The sequence below is a fragment of the Epinephelus fuscoguttatus genome, linkage group LG9 (genome assembly GCF_011397635.1).
Source record: "Epinephelus fuscoguttatus linkage group LG9, E.fuscoguttatus.final_Chr_v1".
NCBI classification, from domain to species: Eukaryota; Metazoa; Chordata; class Actinopteri; order Perciformes; family Serranidae; genus Epinephelus; species Epinephelus fuscoguttatus.
Genome location: NC_064760.1, coordinates 29719195 through 29736326, shown reverse-complemented (window position 1 = coordinate 29736326; position 17132 = coordinate 29719195). Strand labels below are relative to the sequence as shown.

Below are 17132 nucleotides of genomic sequence, written 5' to 3'. Positions count from 1 at the left end.
TGAATAAGCAGGGTAAGATGCTATTAGACATTTAGAATAGATTTATTAAGCCAGTCAAATACAAAAAGTCTCACATGTGCTTTTGCCTACAGCAAAAAAAGGAGAAAAAGGGCTACAAACCAAGAAAATACAACTGCCAGTAATTACAGCATACCTTTCAAAGTGCAATTTCTCATTTCAGCTCTCACCCATCAGGATTTTGTTCCCTGTAACTTAACTTTGTTTGATATAATGGAGCCTTTTCTTAATCATCTGCACACATTTTGAAGCCCTTCATCTGACTACCTGACATACACTCCTAAGGGAATCTCAATGGGTATTCAGTTAAAACAGTGGCTTAATTTGAGATTGGATTTTAAAAATGGTATCGTGCATTATCTTGTCCGCTATCAGGGCTCTTGACTTTGTGTTACAGCAGTTCACAGGACAGTCGGCACGGCATGGATTGCTGGTTGTTGAAGTGGGCAGGGAGCAAAGACAAGACATCCTGGCAGAGGTTTTGTCCTCTGAGGGGCGGCTGTACTGCTGTAACACCGGATCTAGGGCCTTCAGATACTGATGAAAATCTTCCTCTCTCTGTTGCTTGAGCAGAATTAATGTCTCAGTAATAGGTGTAAAAGTTGCATTGATTACAACTAAGTTAACATGGAATAACAGTATGAAGAGGAAGACCGCCATCACCGTAGCCTAAAGGGTTTGACTGCTTGATACTGTATGTCGGGGCTAAACTGTGGGCAATAGTACAGGATGCAGTAAGATGAGTATGAATGGTCAAATCATCAAATCAATTGTGGTCAAGTAGAAGTGTTGTGTTTAATGAGATTAGGTCCATCATCATGGGGAAAAATAAAGGTTGTGTATGTACTGTGCATTGTGTATTGTGTCTGATACAAACATACAATGTCAATAGCTACAATATATTGGGATTACACTAACAACATAGAAAGAACAGCATTACTAAAGACAATGATTTACACTTAGTCAATGCAACTATCAAAACAGCAGGTTATAAATAAATTATCAATAATCACAATCATGTTTTTGGTATGATACCATCAAAATTCATTTCCCAAAATTTTTGCATTTCAACAACCACTTTTGAACAGTTACACGTATGGGACAGTTCTATAACATCGATGGTACTGAGGAAATCTTCATAAATCAATCAACATTCACATTGTTAATCCTATGATTCAATGTACCTATATAATCATTCATTGTTGGAATGAGAATATGTCATCTTAGTTGTATTGGGGAATGGCTTCCTGTACCCTACAAGTAACAGACTAAGTGTCAAGTTGTTACATATCTGCAGAGATACAAGCACATAGGTATATTTTCTGGAACAAAAAAAAAAAAAAAGAACAATGTTAATTATTCCAACCTATTTAACAAATGACTTCAGTTCCTGATAAAAAAAATCTAAATAATATTTCATGTATATATTCAGAATAGCGAAGTGTTTCACAAATAGCCTTATAAAACGCAAGTATAAACAACATTACAATAGGATATCTACAGTTCAGTAGGAAAATTATAGATCAAATCACACCTTGTCAACTCAAAAACAAACTGATTTCATGCTACTACCCAGACTCCATTTGGTGGGTACGGTGATGCTTTAGTGCTTTCCAGGGTCAATGTTCTGTCGCTCCCTTTTCCCAAATCCTGCCGCCGCTGCTGCTGCAGCCGCTGCCACTGCTGATGCGGACTGATCTGCAGACACACAAAGCACAAGACGGTCACAAACTGCTGCAGCACTTTTCATTCCAAATAAATACAATAAACATTTAGGTCCGGGCTAAACACTAACTTTTGGTTCGTCAGCTTTTGGTTGACAAAACTGAAAATAGGGTTGCCATTTTTTTATACACCTTATATTTTGAGTAACTCAGATGACATGGAGTTGCACGCCAGCTGAGCTTAATAAAAGAATGTTTAAAAGCTTTATTACATTATTGATGTGTCCCTTATCAAGGTGTATGTTGTATATGCTTTGCATTATCATTTTCCATTCAGTTCAGATATGCTAGAATACTCTGCCTTCCAAGACCTATAAATCTCCTTCCTGTTTTTCGTTCAGGTTCATCAGGTTTTTAGTCAGCTGAATCAATTTGTAAACTCCTTTGTGATGTCAACAGGTTAGTCCAACTTCTTACCCCACAGTCAAACAACTCATTTAGCTTCAGCATTGTCTCTGTAACAGATGCCTGTGTGCACACAAAGAAACAAACCAACGCATGTGCAGCCTTGTCTGGCTCTGACTGTAACAGCAATATTTGGATATCACCAATGCAACAAATATTAAAAATGTATTTATTTGGGGCGTCGGTAGCTTAGTGGATAGTGCCGGCCCCCCATGTATAGAGGTGATGCCTCGCTGCAGCGGTCATGAGTTCAACTCTGGCTTGCAACCCTTTGCTGCTTGCTACTTAAAAGGTAAGTAGTAATATGTGGTCTCATGTAAAGGTAGATTTTATGTAGGATTATGGTTATTAGAGTGAGTTAGGTTACTCTTAATTTTCAAAGCGCAAGTATAAAGTGAAGTATTAAGTTCAGTGGTAGGTTTAAAGATTTGTAACATCAGAAATGTGGACTTAACACATACAATTTATGATGGATACATAAAATTTAATTCAAAGAATGTTTGTGGCAATTAGGACCACACAAATTAACATTTAACACTTTCAGGGACCAATATTTTTAAGACATTTGAAGACTTTCTGAGGACCTGCAGAGGCCCTGGATTTGTAACAAACATTAGGATTAAAACATTGTACTTGGCTGGCTGTACCGTACCTGCATTCTCTGGTGGTGGTCTTGAACTCTCTCCTACTGCTCTGGCCCCTCTGGGCTGTGGGAATGACGACTGCCAAGGAAAACCCTGACCAAAGAGAAAAGACCAACTTAGTTGAAATCACTAAACAAACCCATTATTCATCACAACTAGCAGCCCTCAAGTCTTTGCCGTAGCCTTACAATGGTTATTGAATGTAAGCGTGGCTAGGTTGAGCTACATGTTAGACCTAAGTACAGCTGATGTTCCTCCCAAAAGACAAGGGGAGTAGAAGTTAAGAGAGAGAAGAGCCTTGTTTCCTCAGTGAACCAAAGTCACCCCAGAGACAGAGACAGAGGGGCCTTACAGGACCCTTACCGGGGTAACAGGCTGGAAGTCTCGTACAGGGGGCGGCGCTGCGGCGGCTGCTGCTGTGGCGCCTGCTGCATTGGGCATCCGGGGAGGGAAGTGTATGGGCCAGCCCTCAAGGCCCTGCGGTCCCACCTGCACAAAGGGACCACAGTAGGGAGGGCTCAGCGGGCCGTTCACTGAGCCTGACGTGGGGTCTGAGGTACGTCTTTCCTGCTGCTGCCCCTACGAGGGATCACAAGTACACACGTGATCCCCAATCAGTGCACAGCTGCTACTCTCAGCGAGCGCAGTGGCCCTGTCATGGCATGGGCCACTGCTGACCTTCAACCCCTGCTGCAGCTGCCTCCCAGTGAGGAGTGTAAATATTCCACCTGCTGACCTCCCGAATGCACTGACCAACAACCTAGCTGGAGTCAGGCTCTTGTCCTGGAGTATCAATTTGTCCAGTATGAACTTATTACAGTCAGCATCTATGTGACTGCATTCTGTCACAAGGGGGCGCTCGTCTGCAAGGTTTACCACAACTCATATCCTACTGTATGATGCTTCCCAAAGACTTGTAGAGCAACTTTCAGTGAACGCCTTGGCCCTGATTTAATGTACTTAATAGGATGGCCAAAATGACCAAACACATAAACTATCCAGGCTGATGGTACCATTTCATTTAAAATACCAACATGTCTGCTACACTGCCAGGCTCAGTACCTGTTTGTGATGCTGCATCTGCAGTCTCTCCAGTTTACACCTCTCCGTACGTTCTCTCTGACACTCGTTCTGTGCCTGATGAAGCTAAACCACAAACACACAATTTAAAAAAAAAAAAGTAAAAACCAATTCCCACAATCCAAGAAACAAAAGCTGAAGCATTCCTAATGATGCCGCATATACAGGAGAATATACTGTCAACACACAGTTTACCTGATTGGTCAAATTAGTAATCTGACCCTGGAGTCTCTCAACTTGCCGCCTCAAGTCCTCTTTTTCCTCATTCATTCGCTCCCTGTCACTCCTCTCTTTTCTGAAGTCTTCTTCAAAGATTTTCACCTGAAATACAAAACAATAAAAATCCGTTGAGGAAATGGAGGTGTACTCGCAATAGAAATGTGTATACGTGTGTTCCGTGTCTGACCTGTTCCTTTAGTACAGCTATTTGAGTGAGCAGTTCCTGTTTTTTCAGGTTATTGGCTGCATCGGCAAAGTTACCCTGACCAGGTGGTTGTTGGGAGGATGAAGGGGTGTGCAGGTTTAAGGCTTCCTCTAAAGCCTGGATTAAGACAAAACAAGTATTATTACTCAGAAGGAAGTGTTTCTGTGGAAGGAAGGCAGAAAGGGGGAGAGGTAAAGCACACTCACCCTGTTGAGGCGTTGGATCTCCTTCTCCTGGTACTCCCTCTGTTTGCTGAGGGGCAGCAGCTGATCTTGCAGGTAGCGAATCTTCTGCTTCAGCTCAGTGGTTTCAGAGTTGAGACACTCCTTCTCTCCCTGAAATATGCACACCCAAAACATTAAAAACACCTCCGTTTGAGTATCATGAAACTTTTTTTTTCATGTTTCTGTGTCCCAGTTTTGAAACATTAGACCAGTTTTTCACCTGGGCTTTGTGAACTTGTATTCTCACCTGTACATTTTCAATCTTAGACTTGGCCAGGAGCAGCTTCTTGTCATAGTCGCGCTGCCTCTGCTCTCGCTCTGCCTCCAGCTCAAGCACAGTTTTCTGGGACTCAGCCAGCCGTTGTCTGAGGTCTGTGATCTGAGGGACAATGCAAACTGTTTAGTGGAGAACAGCATTCACCAAGTACACTAATCATAGTTCTAAGATTCAATTCTCATAACACACATAAAAAAAAAAAAAACAACCTGATTCAGTGATAACAACTCTGGTAAAGATAAACATCAGCTGTTGCATGTGTAAGGACACAGCCTTAGAAACACTAAACCACAGCAACAAGGACACATTTGCAAATACGCAGTTCTGTTTTTGTGTAAAATATGAACGAACCTAGTGACGCAAATGGATATATCTAGGGTTCTGTGGTTTAAACCCAAGGCTGCATGGTGTCCCCGTCTCAACAAAGTGTCAATGTAAGTTTGTTCATGACTGTGGGCTGTGCACACGCGTAGGTGTGTGAGCATGAGTGTGAGAGTGTGTGTCTATGCTGCCCTCTCACTGCACCACAGGAGGAAGTCAGCGGGTACCAGAGAGGTGAGGGGAATTCTTACTGAGGTGTGACAGGCCTTGTGGTGAGATAGCGAGCTATTGCAAGATTGCACCTTTCCACTGGACAAGCATATAGAACACACACACACAGCTGCTTCACTGCCAACTGATGCACACAAGTATCAGAGTCCTCTGTTCCTTAAAGATATTTCCATATTACAAAATCCCTGCCATCTGTCATGTCATTTATTTGAAAAACATGTCAACATTAATGGCAAAGAAAACAATTATTATTTAATATTCCGTAGCCATAATGCAGAATGTGTTGGATAGAGGTAATTGTGAACCTATGGCAACAGATAAAAACTGTCCATTCTAAAACACATGTATTACTGATATCAGGTGAGGCCATACTGAGTTGGAAAATGGAGGATAAATACTCCATGTTCTTTGTGTACTGCACATGTAGATGCATCTCTGTACAAATTGTAAGTGCTTTGCTTTTAATCTAAATAGAACCATGGCATATGAAGAAAGGGCTTTCCCAAAAACTGAACAAGTAAAAATGGGACCAAGAATATTTGGTGGATTGAAATAATGCGATTCCACAAAACAAAACAAAAACATCCAGGCTCCTACACGTTCTTTAACATCAAATTTAATGAGTTTTAAAGGACTTTCCAGGCAGGCCCAATTCCCTCAAATTCACACTTCTCACACAGTAAAGTATGTGACAGGGATCAAGGTTAATTTCTGTCATAGCACTGAGAATAGTTATAATGAAAGTAGCAAGCTTTACAGAAGCTCACAGAAACAGAAGAGAGAGAGGCTAGGTGTGAACACTTCTCACAAAAAAACTTCGACTTGTATTCTTGCAAAAAATATATAAATTTAAGCCCTTTCAATGACCCATGTCTACTTATGCTGCCTTTCTTCCCCCGCCCCACAAAGATTCACAAACTTTCAAGGACTCATAAGAACCCTGAAAAATGAATAAACCTGTTCAACTTTTTTAAAAGTGAGTTGAAAAAAATTGAAAATGTTTTTAGAGGAAATTGGAGAGATTAAGGTACTAATTCTCCTTCAGCAGATCTATATATCTATATATATTAGTTGAGGACACTGTGATGTCTTCCCACACCCTTCACAACAGCTGTAAAGTCATTACTGTACCTTCTGTTCAAACTGTGACTTCATGGAGTTCCACTGAATGTCCCACTGCTTGTTAACCTCCAGTACCTGTAAGCAGAGCCAGAAAGTGAAACAAATGACACTGAACATATAGGAAACAAAAATACACAGAGACTTTCCCCTATGGCAAAAGAGGATGAGCAGTAAGGGTGAAAATAATAATTATACAAAAAAAGACTCACATCCTTTCTCTGCTTCTCCAAAAGTTTGATCTTCTTTTCATACACCTCAACATCACAAGGTTTAGTTGGGGTTTTCTCTGCAGCTTTTCCACTCTGGGGGCACACAAAACATTTCTTAATCCACAACAATGCTCCATTACTCTTAGCCCACATTGTTCTTAAGTGGAGAAGTTTTAAGTCACAAATTCATAAGAAATCCTTCAATGTATTCCTAAAAGGAAAAAGCTAAAAATAAAAATGTATTTGGTATGTAAATGTGACAGATTTATAACACGAGGCAAAGTTGTAAAATGTGTCTTTACGGAACAAAAAAATAATTCACAATGTAATTTGATTTAAGCTACCTTCTGCGGAGTGGTGGCCTCCATCTTGGGTCTTACAGCGGCTGATTCCTCCTTCACAGGCTCCTCTTTGGCCTCCGGCACTTCGGTGTCAGATGGCGCTGCGGATGATGCCGCTGCTGGTACTCCTCCTGTGACCAGCTCCTTAAGTTTCTGATTCTCCTGTCTGAATCAGCAAGATAATGAAAATGATAGTGTTAGTGTGCACAGTCCCTTCCCAGAGTTTGTTGAAGCTTTCGTACAGCTTCAGGATGTCCTTTGGGAAGAACCTATAATACCCACTGGGTACAATGACGCCAACAGAAAGCAGTGGAATATTCCCCCTTTCAAAGTGAAAGCATGGTCAACTGTCAACATCCTGGACAAAGTAAAAATTGTTTAAGGTTTGGTCATCAGAGGAGTAACAGGAGGCTGACAGACGCCATATTCAAAAAGGTCATGAGAAACAAAATTGTCCCACAGTTTGAAAAAAATGACTAAGACTATGATAGACGATAATGAGACAGCACTGTCATCATTTAACAATAACTGTGATTACATGGACAAGCAATTTTGTTGACGAAAAAGGCACGACTAAAATGTAGTTTGAAAAATAAAACCTTTGCTAGAATCTTTATTATCATTTAAAATAATAGGAAATATAGTATTATAGACTTTTTTGTGGCAATGCAGCAGTTTCATGTGCTGTGCTGTGCGTGCCATATCACCATTACACAGCCAGCACACAGTGAGCACAGTAAAGAGGACTCGGAATAGAGGCCAAAAGGCATCGCCACTAAATGGTGTATATCAAAACAGCTGCCCTTATTATTTCCAATTTACACCCTCACACCAGTGACGGCTTGGCATGCGTCACTTCACGCCACTGTCCTTTGTCCAGTGAGTTACCAATGACGTGTATGGATGTACTCGATAAATTGATACCATCAGACTATTGAACCAGACACTTTCTGCAAAGCTGAATTCTTAATCACTCAACACGTTTTTTTAAAATCAGATAATAATATGATAAGAACTTACATGAAATAAGTTTGACTAAAATGACAAAATCATTGGTTTTGACTAGACTAGGTGGACTAAAATATTCAACATAATTTGATGACTGAAAAAAGACTACAATATTAAAACAGCTACAACTTTCTTTCACTACGGTAGGGCTAAAATGTCAACTAAAACTTACTAAAAAAAAACAAAAGAAAACATGATTGTTGGCTTATTATGATTAAAAACTAATACAGACATTTGACACAAGACTATAACTAAAGCTGAGCAAAATAAGCTGAGAAAATTAACACTACTTGTAAGCAATACAGTCTCACATTTGTTCTTTTTTGACCTGACTTAAGGTTTTGCTTTAGCAGAAGCAACGTAAAGCCCAGTCAAATGTAAAGGAGAAGGGAAAACATTACCTCAGCTGTTCCAAGTCACGATTCCTGATATGATGATCCTCTTCCATTTTCTTTCGCAGCTCATTGTTCTCTTGTCTGAGCTGCTCACAGAGAGTCTATAAACCAAATACACAATATCTAGCACCAATCTGTACATTGATAACTTTTTTTTTTTTTTAACATTTGTATGTCCAGAGCCAGAAGCAACAGTACACAAAAGGTACTTTGAGTACCTTTAAGTTGGATTAGTGTACATGTGTATGAGCAGATTCATTTTCATGTCATTCATTTTTAAACACACAGTCCTATATTTCACATTTTTACTCCAAAAATTGACAACTATGACTTTTCAAAGTTAATGGGAAAAGTTAATTAAAAAAAAGAAGTTAGGTCGTAATTTGTTTCAGAAGTTCCAAGTGGTGCACCTCCACTGGTACTGGCTACCAATGGGCAACCTCTTCTTTACGTAAACATCTATGTAACACAGGCCTTAAAATTCATATTGAAACAGTTTTTTAATTAATGTTATGCTTTTTTGTTGCAAAACAATGTGTAAGTGTGTCTATAAATGTGCTACAGAAATAAAGTTATTACATTTAAAATTACAATATGTTAAAAATAGGAAAGCTTGTGTTGTGTGCCAGTAGTAGTCAGTGTAGTTATTTACATGAATGTCATGCAAAGGAAAAGCCAAGTCTGCAGACAACAGTATAACACACCAAAACTACTGCTACAGTGATGAAACTACTTTTGTGTAATAAAAGAAAGTAAATGTATACATATGACTTTACATTAACAACAAAGAACTTTGTCATCTCTCCACAAATAAAATCTACTACTGCTCAATCAATTTGCAGTAATGAAGCACTTCTTGCTATAAAATGTAGCCCTTAAATTATCATGTAATCACATTTATGAATCCAGCATTTCATTAAAGTCAGCATGTAGCATTACATGTAAATCAGCCTGTGAATTGTTTAAAGTTAATACATTAAGTAATCATGATAACTCACTCCATGTATGCATTTGCTCCCACTGTATGGTGCTAATTAAAACAAACTCTTAAGTGCCTATAAAGTCATCTTGGAAATTAGCTTAAATCTAAAAAGCTTGGTGGTTGCTTTTGCATTTTTTCAGTAACAATGTCATCGAGCCGTGTACCTGTAGGAGCGAAGTCCGCTGTTCATTCTTTTGGACCTTCGAGGAAAGATGGTGAAACTCCACCGCCATACGACCGAGGTGAGCCAAGAGCTGGTTGGGGTTGGACTCCTCTGCGAATATGCTGAAGGAGCTCTCTAGTCTCTTCAGCTGGCTGGCTAACTCGATGTTCTCCTGAGGCAGGACAGGGATTACTCCTGCCACTGACCCGGCCTGGAGATACCCACAGAGGTAAACAGTCAGGCGGTCCTCTGTCTCAAGCTGACTCAGAATGCAAACTGAAATTACGCATGTCTTTCAACTAGCACAAGACTGAAAGATCAACATACTGTAAGAGTCATTGTGCTACTATTTTTCATAAAAAACAGCTGCTGATTGAATTGAAAAGTCAAACTAGTTTGTCCAGTTGGATCTAAATTTAGTCCTTACAGAATGTAGTAGCCTGTGGTAACATTTTTACCTAAATATTTTGTTAAGGAGCCAAACTGTGCTAAAGTAGGCTACAGAATTTAACAAATTGTGACAGGCTAGTACATAACATTAGTTTTGACAACATATGTGCCTGAAATCTTCTGGCATAGTGTCCGATTAGCACATCCCCTAGGATGTAGTGTGTGAGTGAATCAGTGGTGTAATTCTAGTCAGTAATAATCCTGGACTTTCCCCTGGCTGACTCAGGCTGGAGCTACCAGTATTGAGTTTGTTTGTGAGTCACCACACCAAGGATATGTTCCTAATATTGAGGAAATGGCTAGAAAGAGGAAAGATTGAATTCAACCTACATATATTACACAGAATACTTACTTATGGGAGTTAGCACCAGAAGCATTGTTATATTCTAAACAAAATAATATGGTAAAATTAAAGTTTCTTTGGAACTAAAAAAAAAAGTGTAGTTAGGAAAATTAATCATCTTAATTACGCACAGTCAAGGCATCTGGAGTCTTCCCTTCTACATTCACAACCTCAAACTCTGCTAAGGCCTCCTGTAAAGACAAACAAAAGTAAGTAGCACCATAGTACATGCAGTAACTGTGATTGCCTCACTAAACATATGAGAATAAAGTCCTGCAGTTACAATCATCATAAAATAAATTCTGACTGCACCAAAAGTTCTCCCTCACTGTACAAATTACTTACATTGGGCTTGTCAGGCTGAAGGGTCTTCCCTAAACAGCTTGTTTGCTCCTCTCTCTGCTCCGCAGTGGTGTGTAAACAGGGTTTACCTGAAATAAATCAAAGTTAAGTCAAGTTTCAGTTACATGCCTGATGGTTACAACACTGTCCAGAGTAATACTCCACAAAAATGTCTGCAAAGTTAAATTCATGATTACTATCAAGTGTGTGAGACCCACTTTGTGTCTCAGTCTGAATGGGCCCTCCCATACACAGACTGGCGGCAAAGCTGGAGGACTTGAGGGCCTCGTTGTCTCTCACAAGTTCCTCCACTCGCTGCCGAAGCCTCGATGCCTCTGATTGAGACTCTTCCAGCAAATCACCTGCAAGTATCAGAGAGATCTTGTCTCTGTCCAGCAGCCCTTCACGTGAATTTCACTTGATCTTACTTCATGTTTTTCTTTTTTCAACAAACACTGCTAAGACTAGATCTATCAGCATGAACAGTCATCAAATATGACATGATAGAAGTTCAGTGAGACATTGCGTGCAAGCTGGCACTCATTGGTGAGTCACAAACAGAGCAATCAGGCTGTTCACATCACATGCAAGCTTTTCAACAAACCAATGAAGATCATCAGGTTTTACTACATTCCACCTCAAAGAGTTTCCCTCTCGCAGTTTTATATTTTGACTGGAAATTCACTTGTAATCTGTTATGGAAGACATCCTCAGGGTGTCTTTGTGGGTCTATAAAATCAAATAATTCATTTAGTGTTGCTACAAAATCCAAGTTGAACACTGAATCTGTTTTAGATTTTACCAGCTACAATAAAGAAATGAATGCCCTTGTATTTATACACCAATTTGGAAAAATAAAATCCTCAAGTGTTAAGACACAAAACAGATGTGTAATGCCGAAGAGCAGCTGGCATTAGCCCCCCATCCACAGCTCCGAGGAAACCATGCTGTCTTTAGGTACCCACCTAAGCTCTTAAGTCCCTTCATCCGCTCCCTCAGTATGCTGTTCTCCTCCAGTAGCTGTCGATAGCTGCTTCCCCCTCCGGCCTCCTCCCTGGCCTTGACCTCACTCCCACCTGGATCATAGATGCGGTACGGGCCTTTCCCTTCCATCGCCGTTGTTCACTTCCTAGACATGGTCCTCTAAACTGTGGACGGAAGAGACAAACTGTTATTTTCGGCTTGATTAAAAACATATAAAGTACTGGAAACTGCCCAGCGGAAGATAAAAGATCACAGATTTAAAGCAGTCCTTTAGATAAAACAGAAGTTCTGAGAGTAAAGCCTTTAAACATAGAGGAGTGACAACTTGTGGTCCTCCACCCTTTGCTTCAAGAGAAGTTGGGAACTGAAAACAATCACTTTTGGTTACAAAGTTAAAGATGTGCTGCTCATGGAGGCGATTTGAGAGCATAGTGGGTTCAGCATGAGAGCAAACAACATCAAATGTCGACATCCAAGTGTTCACACAGAGGCAGGACACAGCTGCACAGAGGCACTGAACGTTACAGTATGAGAAAATAACTTTTACATTACCTCCTGGTTCTCATAATCCTACACAAGAAATCCCCTTGAACCACAAGTTATACTTTAGTAATATTACAACCACTCAGAAATATAACAAATAGCGTTTCTGTTACCTCTTGATCGCAGATTAAATAAATGCCACCCACTCAGACAGGCTACTGTATGTGCTGCTGTGAGTTACCCAGCTAGAAAAACCTTTTACACTCCTCTCTCAGCTTATAAGGACGAGTGTAAACTATCGGTGAAGCCCGGTGAAAAGAAAATAAAGCCCAACCGACAGCTCCGAGAGGACAAAAGCAGCAGCAATATCACCATAATGGTACCCTGCCAGAGAGAAACATATGGCAAGAATGTGCTAACGTTTGTGATGGCTAAATATGACAACTACAACGTTCATATCCGAGGGAAAAGAGGACAAAAGCAGAGGAAAAAATACCAAATGTTACGCGAATCCTGCCAACAAACATCTACCCGACAGACGAGAGTCAAATACAGCACAATCTAGCAAATGATAGCTACCTTGATTGGCTGAAGAAGGCTAATATTAGTTTTCGCTGTTGTCATGCAAATTGCTAGCAACATCCTCGTTAGCTGTCGGCTAGCTAACACTAGATGACAGTGCGAGACAGGAAGCCGCTAGCTCTTCCTTTTTACCCGCTACGGATACTTTTATCGTCGCAGTAAGTCGGTCGGAAAGCGGAGTTAAACGACAAACAAAAGAACAAAGAGGTGTCTTTTGTCTGGATACCTTTCAGCTCGCAGTGGCCTCTCGTCTCTCAGCCCAGACATCTATTGCGGAAGTGGTCTACTGGTGTATGCTGTAACCCGGGAATTTCCACCTCGTTTGATGTAAACAGCGGTTGATTGACAGCTCGGCTGACCAATCAGGGCGCAGCTCTCTGTCAGCGGGGCACCAACAGGAACCACTGACCGTAATGTAAACACTGGAGCTGAATGCTTCATATATTCACACTGCACTGTGCAGATTTTACCAGAATGACACACAACGCACTTTTACATATGTCCATCATTATTCATATATAGCAAAAAATGGCCCATATGACGCAATGACACAGGGGTGAGTAAAACTGATAGTTAAAAGCTGCCTGATTTGTCTCATGACTCGTAATGGTTTTAATTTAACAGCTTCTTAGTATTCTTTTTAACCTCTTGAAACTCATCCTTCCACAGCCCAGGGACAAACCCTACCATTTTCACAGAATGACTTTTGACTTCATTGATAAATTTAGAGAAGGGGCTGGTGGGGGTTTCTGTGATTGCATCACATATTTCCTCTGAACCAAGACGGTAAGCTAATAAGGCCAAGATCAGGTTACGCTGAGCTTTCTAAGTCTACACTATAAGCTAACAAGGTATATTTGGCATGAAAACTGCAAAGATATATAATGTTCATATTGTGAATACAGCAACAAATCATTATAATCACTGTTGATTATTGGGATGATTATTTTCCCCTTGTTCAGTAAAGTCTATAAAATAAAATAAAACAAAATAAAATAAAGGTTAGAAAAATACCCATGAAGATCAGCTTGCTATTTAAACTTTATTATTATTATTTTGCCTCAAAAGACCTAGAGGCTGGTTTACTCTCATAGAAATTATACAATATACACCACAATACACTAAATATTCATGTTTGATGATTAAAAGAAATTAAGTATTTATCAAAAAAAGTTGCTGATTTATTCTCCATCAGTCGGCTAATTTACAAACCAATGAATCATTTCAGCTTTGACTTTGATTCTTTAAAACCACCTAGTTTAAAATAATAGAACTTCTTAAACCTATCTTTACATTTTTAATTGTCATTTTCCATTTTAGAATTTAAAGTTCTTTGTCATTGCAGTACATTGCACTATTTTTTATCCCTCTTAATATGTTTATTTTATATTTAATGTATGTATCAAAAAAACCAAAGCAAATTCCTTCTAAGTGAAACCTACTTGTCAATTAATCCTTCTCTGATTCTGAGTCACGGTTAAGAGGTGTTTGTTGAGGTGCACTGTGTCATAATTGCCAGAACTTTATTTCAGGCCCCTGACTGACCAAACATGAATGATTCAGAGCAATGGTGACATCTTGTGGAAATAAACAAACAGGTAATCTTCGCTCATATCTCTTCCTCAGGGGGTTACAAGGATCATTCATCGGTTAACTGGAAATCGAAATTACTTCTGATGCAGTTCAGCTTGTTATTGCACAGAGTTAGACTGACCCATGCAATGGTGCTTGGTAACCCCAACTGAGAAGACTGTTGCATGTTTCCAAGGCTCCATAATGGATCAAAATTATTCAAAAAGGGGCAGTACACCCCAAAAATAAAAAATGTGTATTTTTCCTCTTACCCGTAGTGCTATTTATCAGTCTACATTGTTTTGGTGTAGTTGCCGAATGCTGGATATCAGCCGCAGAGACGTCTGCCTTCTCTTGAATATAATGGATCTAGACGGCACTCGGCTTGTGGTGCTCAAAATGCCAAAAATATACACCTGAAAAACTCAACAGCAATGTCTCTTTCCAGAAATCATGACTCAGGTTCGTGCTCATGACAGCGCGAGATATAAACATCAATGGCGTTGTCCTCAGCTGAGCTGTAAAGTTAGCTAACTTAGTGATGCCAGGTGAGCTAGCAGTAGATGCACACTTCCTTCTGCACGTTGATACAGTTGTCAGGTGTAGTTTGGTAGAAAGAAAATAGTTCCTGCATGAAACCTCTCCAACAGTGGATCATCTTGAGTAACCGGGTCATGATTTCTGTTAAGAGACATTGCTTTTGAGTTTTCAAATATATATTCATTGGTGCTTTGAACACCACAAGCCAAGTGCCATCTAGTTCTGTTATATTCAAGAGACAGCAGACATCACCACCAACACTCTGCAACTCATCCCAAAACAATATACACTGATAAATAGTACTACAGGTAAGAGGAAACATATGTATTTTTTTATTTTAGGGTGAACTGTCCCTTTAACTACCAAAAAGTCTAATGTGAATTACAAGTAAAAAAGACAAAAAAAGACAATTGAGACAAACACTCATGTCAGACCATCAGCCTTGTAGGTCTTATCAGGATGCATGCTGTGTTAACACAGGAAATACCCAGTTTGCAAATTAATTGACACCATACATGACATGATTCATGATAAATCTAAACTAATCAGAACTGCACCCTCTCTTTCCTCTTTACGTGCCAACCATTATTACTTCCTGTAAAGCTTGCAACTGTGACCATAGACTGTATTTAAAGACTGTGACAGCAGGGTACAGCTAATTTTAAAACTGCTAGAGAAACCAGTGTAGCAATAGCTTATATAATAGCATACAGTAACTGCATCATACTACTGAAGAAAGAGAAAAGGTGAATTCGTGAGAAAACAAGAGCGAGCCTGTGATGCACTCTGTAATGTATGTGTTCACCTTATTTAATATCCTTTTCATACATAAAATGGAGCTTAAACTGCTTTAGATTCAACTGCAGAGTCACATGCTTCAATTAAAAGCCACATACTGCAACACCGCGACACACAATAACATTTTAGACCATATACCAGGTGGACCAGCTGTGCCTCAATGGCCCGAAAACACTGGTCAAATGTGTGAATGTGTTCCCAGGAGAGTTATCAGCTGGCTACAGGAAAAAGCAAACACACAGTTCACACAGCGTGCCACCAAATGCCTCGTCCTTGTGTTTAGGTGCAATACGTTTCCATCTCAGGATGCTGAAATAATAAACAGGCTGATGACTCCGAGCCTGCCCGCACAAAAACAAAAGCCAGAGGATGCACAGGAAATGTCACCCAACATTTAGTCCTCCTGGGTAACAAACTGTACGCTTTGTTTTCTCCCCCTACCTACTTGTTAAAAATATTTCAAAGCATTTCCCTCATTGCACAAAAACAGAAGAGTGGGCGGTTGGCATGTGGGAAACGGTAATCATCAGATTTAAGCCCACAGTGTCACAAGCACAGAGTATGAATCTCACCCTGCCGAGACACAAGGACAGTCCAGTCTCCCATCTCCTAGCAGCAGAAATCAGCAGCTGATAGTCATTAGCTCTGTGTCGCTTGATACAAAATGTCCTTTTGTTAGCTGGCTAGAGACTCCAGCTGTCCTCTCGAGGCCTTAAACCAGGGACATCATCGCTGAAGAGTCTCTATCACTATGCAAAAAATGTGGACGACGTGCTCTGTTACCAGATACGCTTCAATGTTAACTCTAACAGGCTCTTCATATCACGTTTTACTGACAATCGAAACTCTAGACTGTAACTACGACCAAGAAAAGAGTGTGACGGATTGCTAAGTTCATTTCCCTGAGGCTTTTATATAAATAATAATGACAATAATGTATATTTTTTAGCACTCACAAATCATTTTTACCAGCAGACTTTGCTTAAGAAAAAGCAGAAACTACCATACTATTATAAAGCTTACTGACTTTTTATAGAGCAGAAATCAGTCTTTTCAGCATCTTACATTTGCCTCCTTTGTCATGTAACAAACACACAACACTTGTTTCAGTTACAACATAAAGTCAATCAATCTACCCTGAATTTAAAAAAACAAGCCAATGCCACAAATAATGATAATAAATTTAACATATTCTTGCACTACTACACCTCAGATGTTAAAACAAATAAACAACAACTCACCCACACATTCAGCTTGTGTCTGAGAGAGGCACTTTTTAATGGAACTGGTGAATAGGGGGGAAGCAATTTCACTGTGAGACTTGGGGAATTCCCGGCCATAACCCAGTAAAATGGCCTTATACTGTACGCTAAGCCTTTAACACAACCTGGTGTTTGTCCAACTGTGTGGCCTGCCTTTACAGGGTAACACAACATGTGAGGACAAAAAAAACCTGAATGCACGTACACT

At 39.9% G+C, this 17132-nt stretch overlaps 1 protein-coding gene across 5 annotated transcripts; it reads right to left on the bottom strand.

Annotated features, from left to right (window-relative positions):
• Positions 1-23: 23 nt before the first annotated feature.
• tnip1 (TNFAIP3 interacting protein 1) lies at positions 24-16938 on the bottom strand. 5 transcript variants are annotated; one of them, XM_049586647.1, is made up of 18 exons: positions 16904-16937; positions 11669-11851; positions 10922-11065; positions 10707-10792; positions 10493-10552; positions 9570-9779; positions 8430-8524; positions 7024-7186; positions 6680-6772; positions 6480-6545; positions 4767-4898; positions 4502-4630; positions 4278-4412; positions 4067-4192; positions 3854-3937; positions 3155-3370; positions 2800-2884; positions 24-1716 (listed from the first exon to the last, which is right to left on the bottom strand). In XM_049586647.1, the coding sequence occupies exons 2-18, from the start codon at positions 11814-11816 to the stop codon at positions 1622-1624; spliced, it is 2067 nt and encodes a 688-aa protein (XP_049442604.1). In that variant the 5' UTR covers positions 11817-11851; positions 16904-16937; the 3' UTR covers positions 24-1621. The 5 variants fall into 5 exon arrangements, with proteins under 5 accessions (XP_049442604.1, XP_049442608.1, XP_049442605.1 ...); XM_049586651.1 differs by having other exon boundaries at positions 3155-3280; positions 16904-16936; XM_049586648.1 differs by lacking the exon at positions 16904-16937 and adding an exon at positions 12979-13077.
• Between the last annotated feature and the right edge of the window lie 194 nt (positions 16939-17132).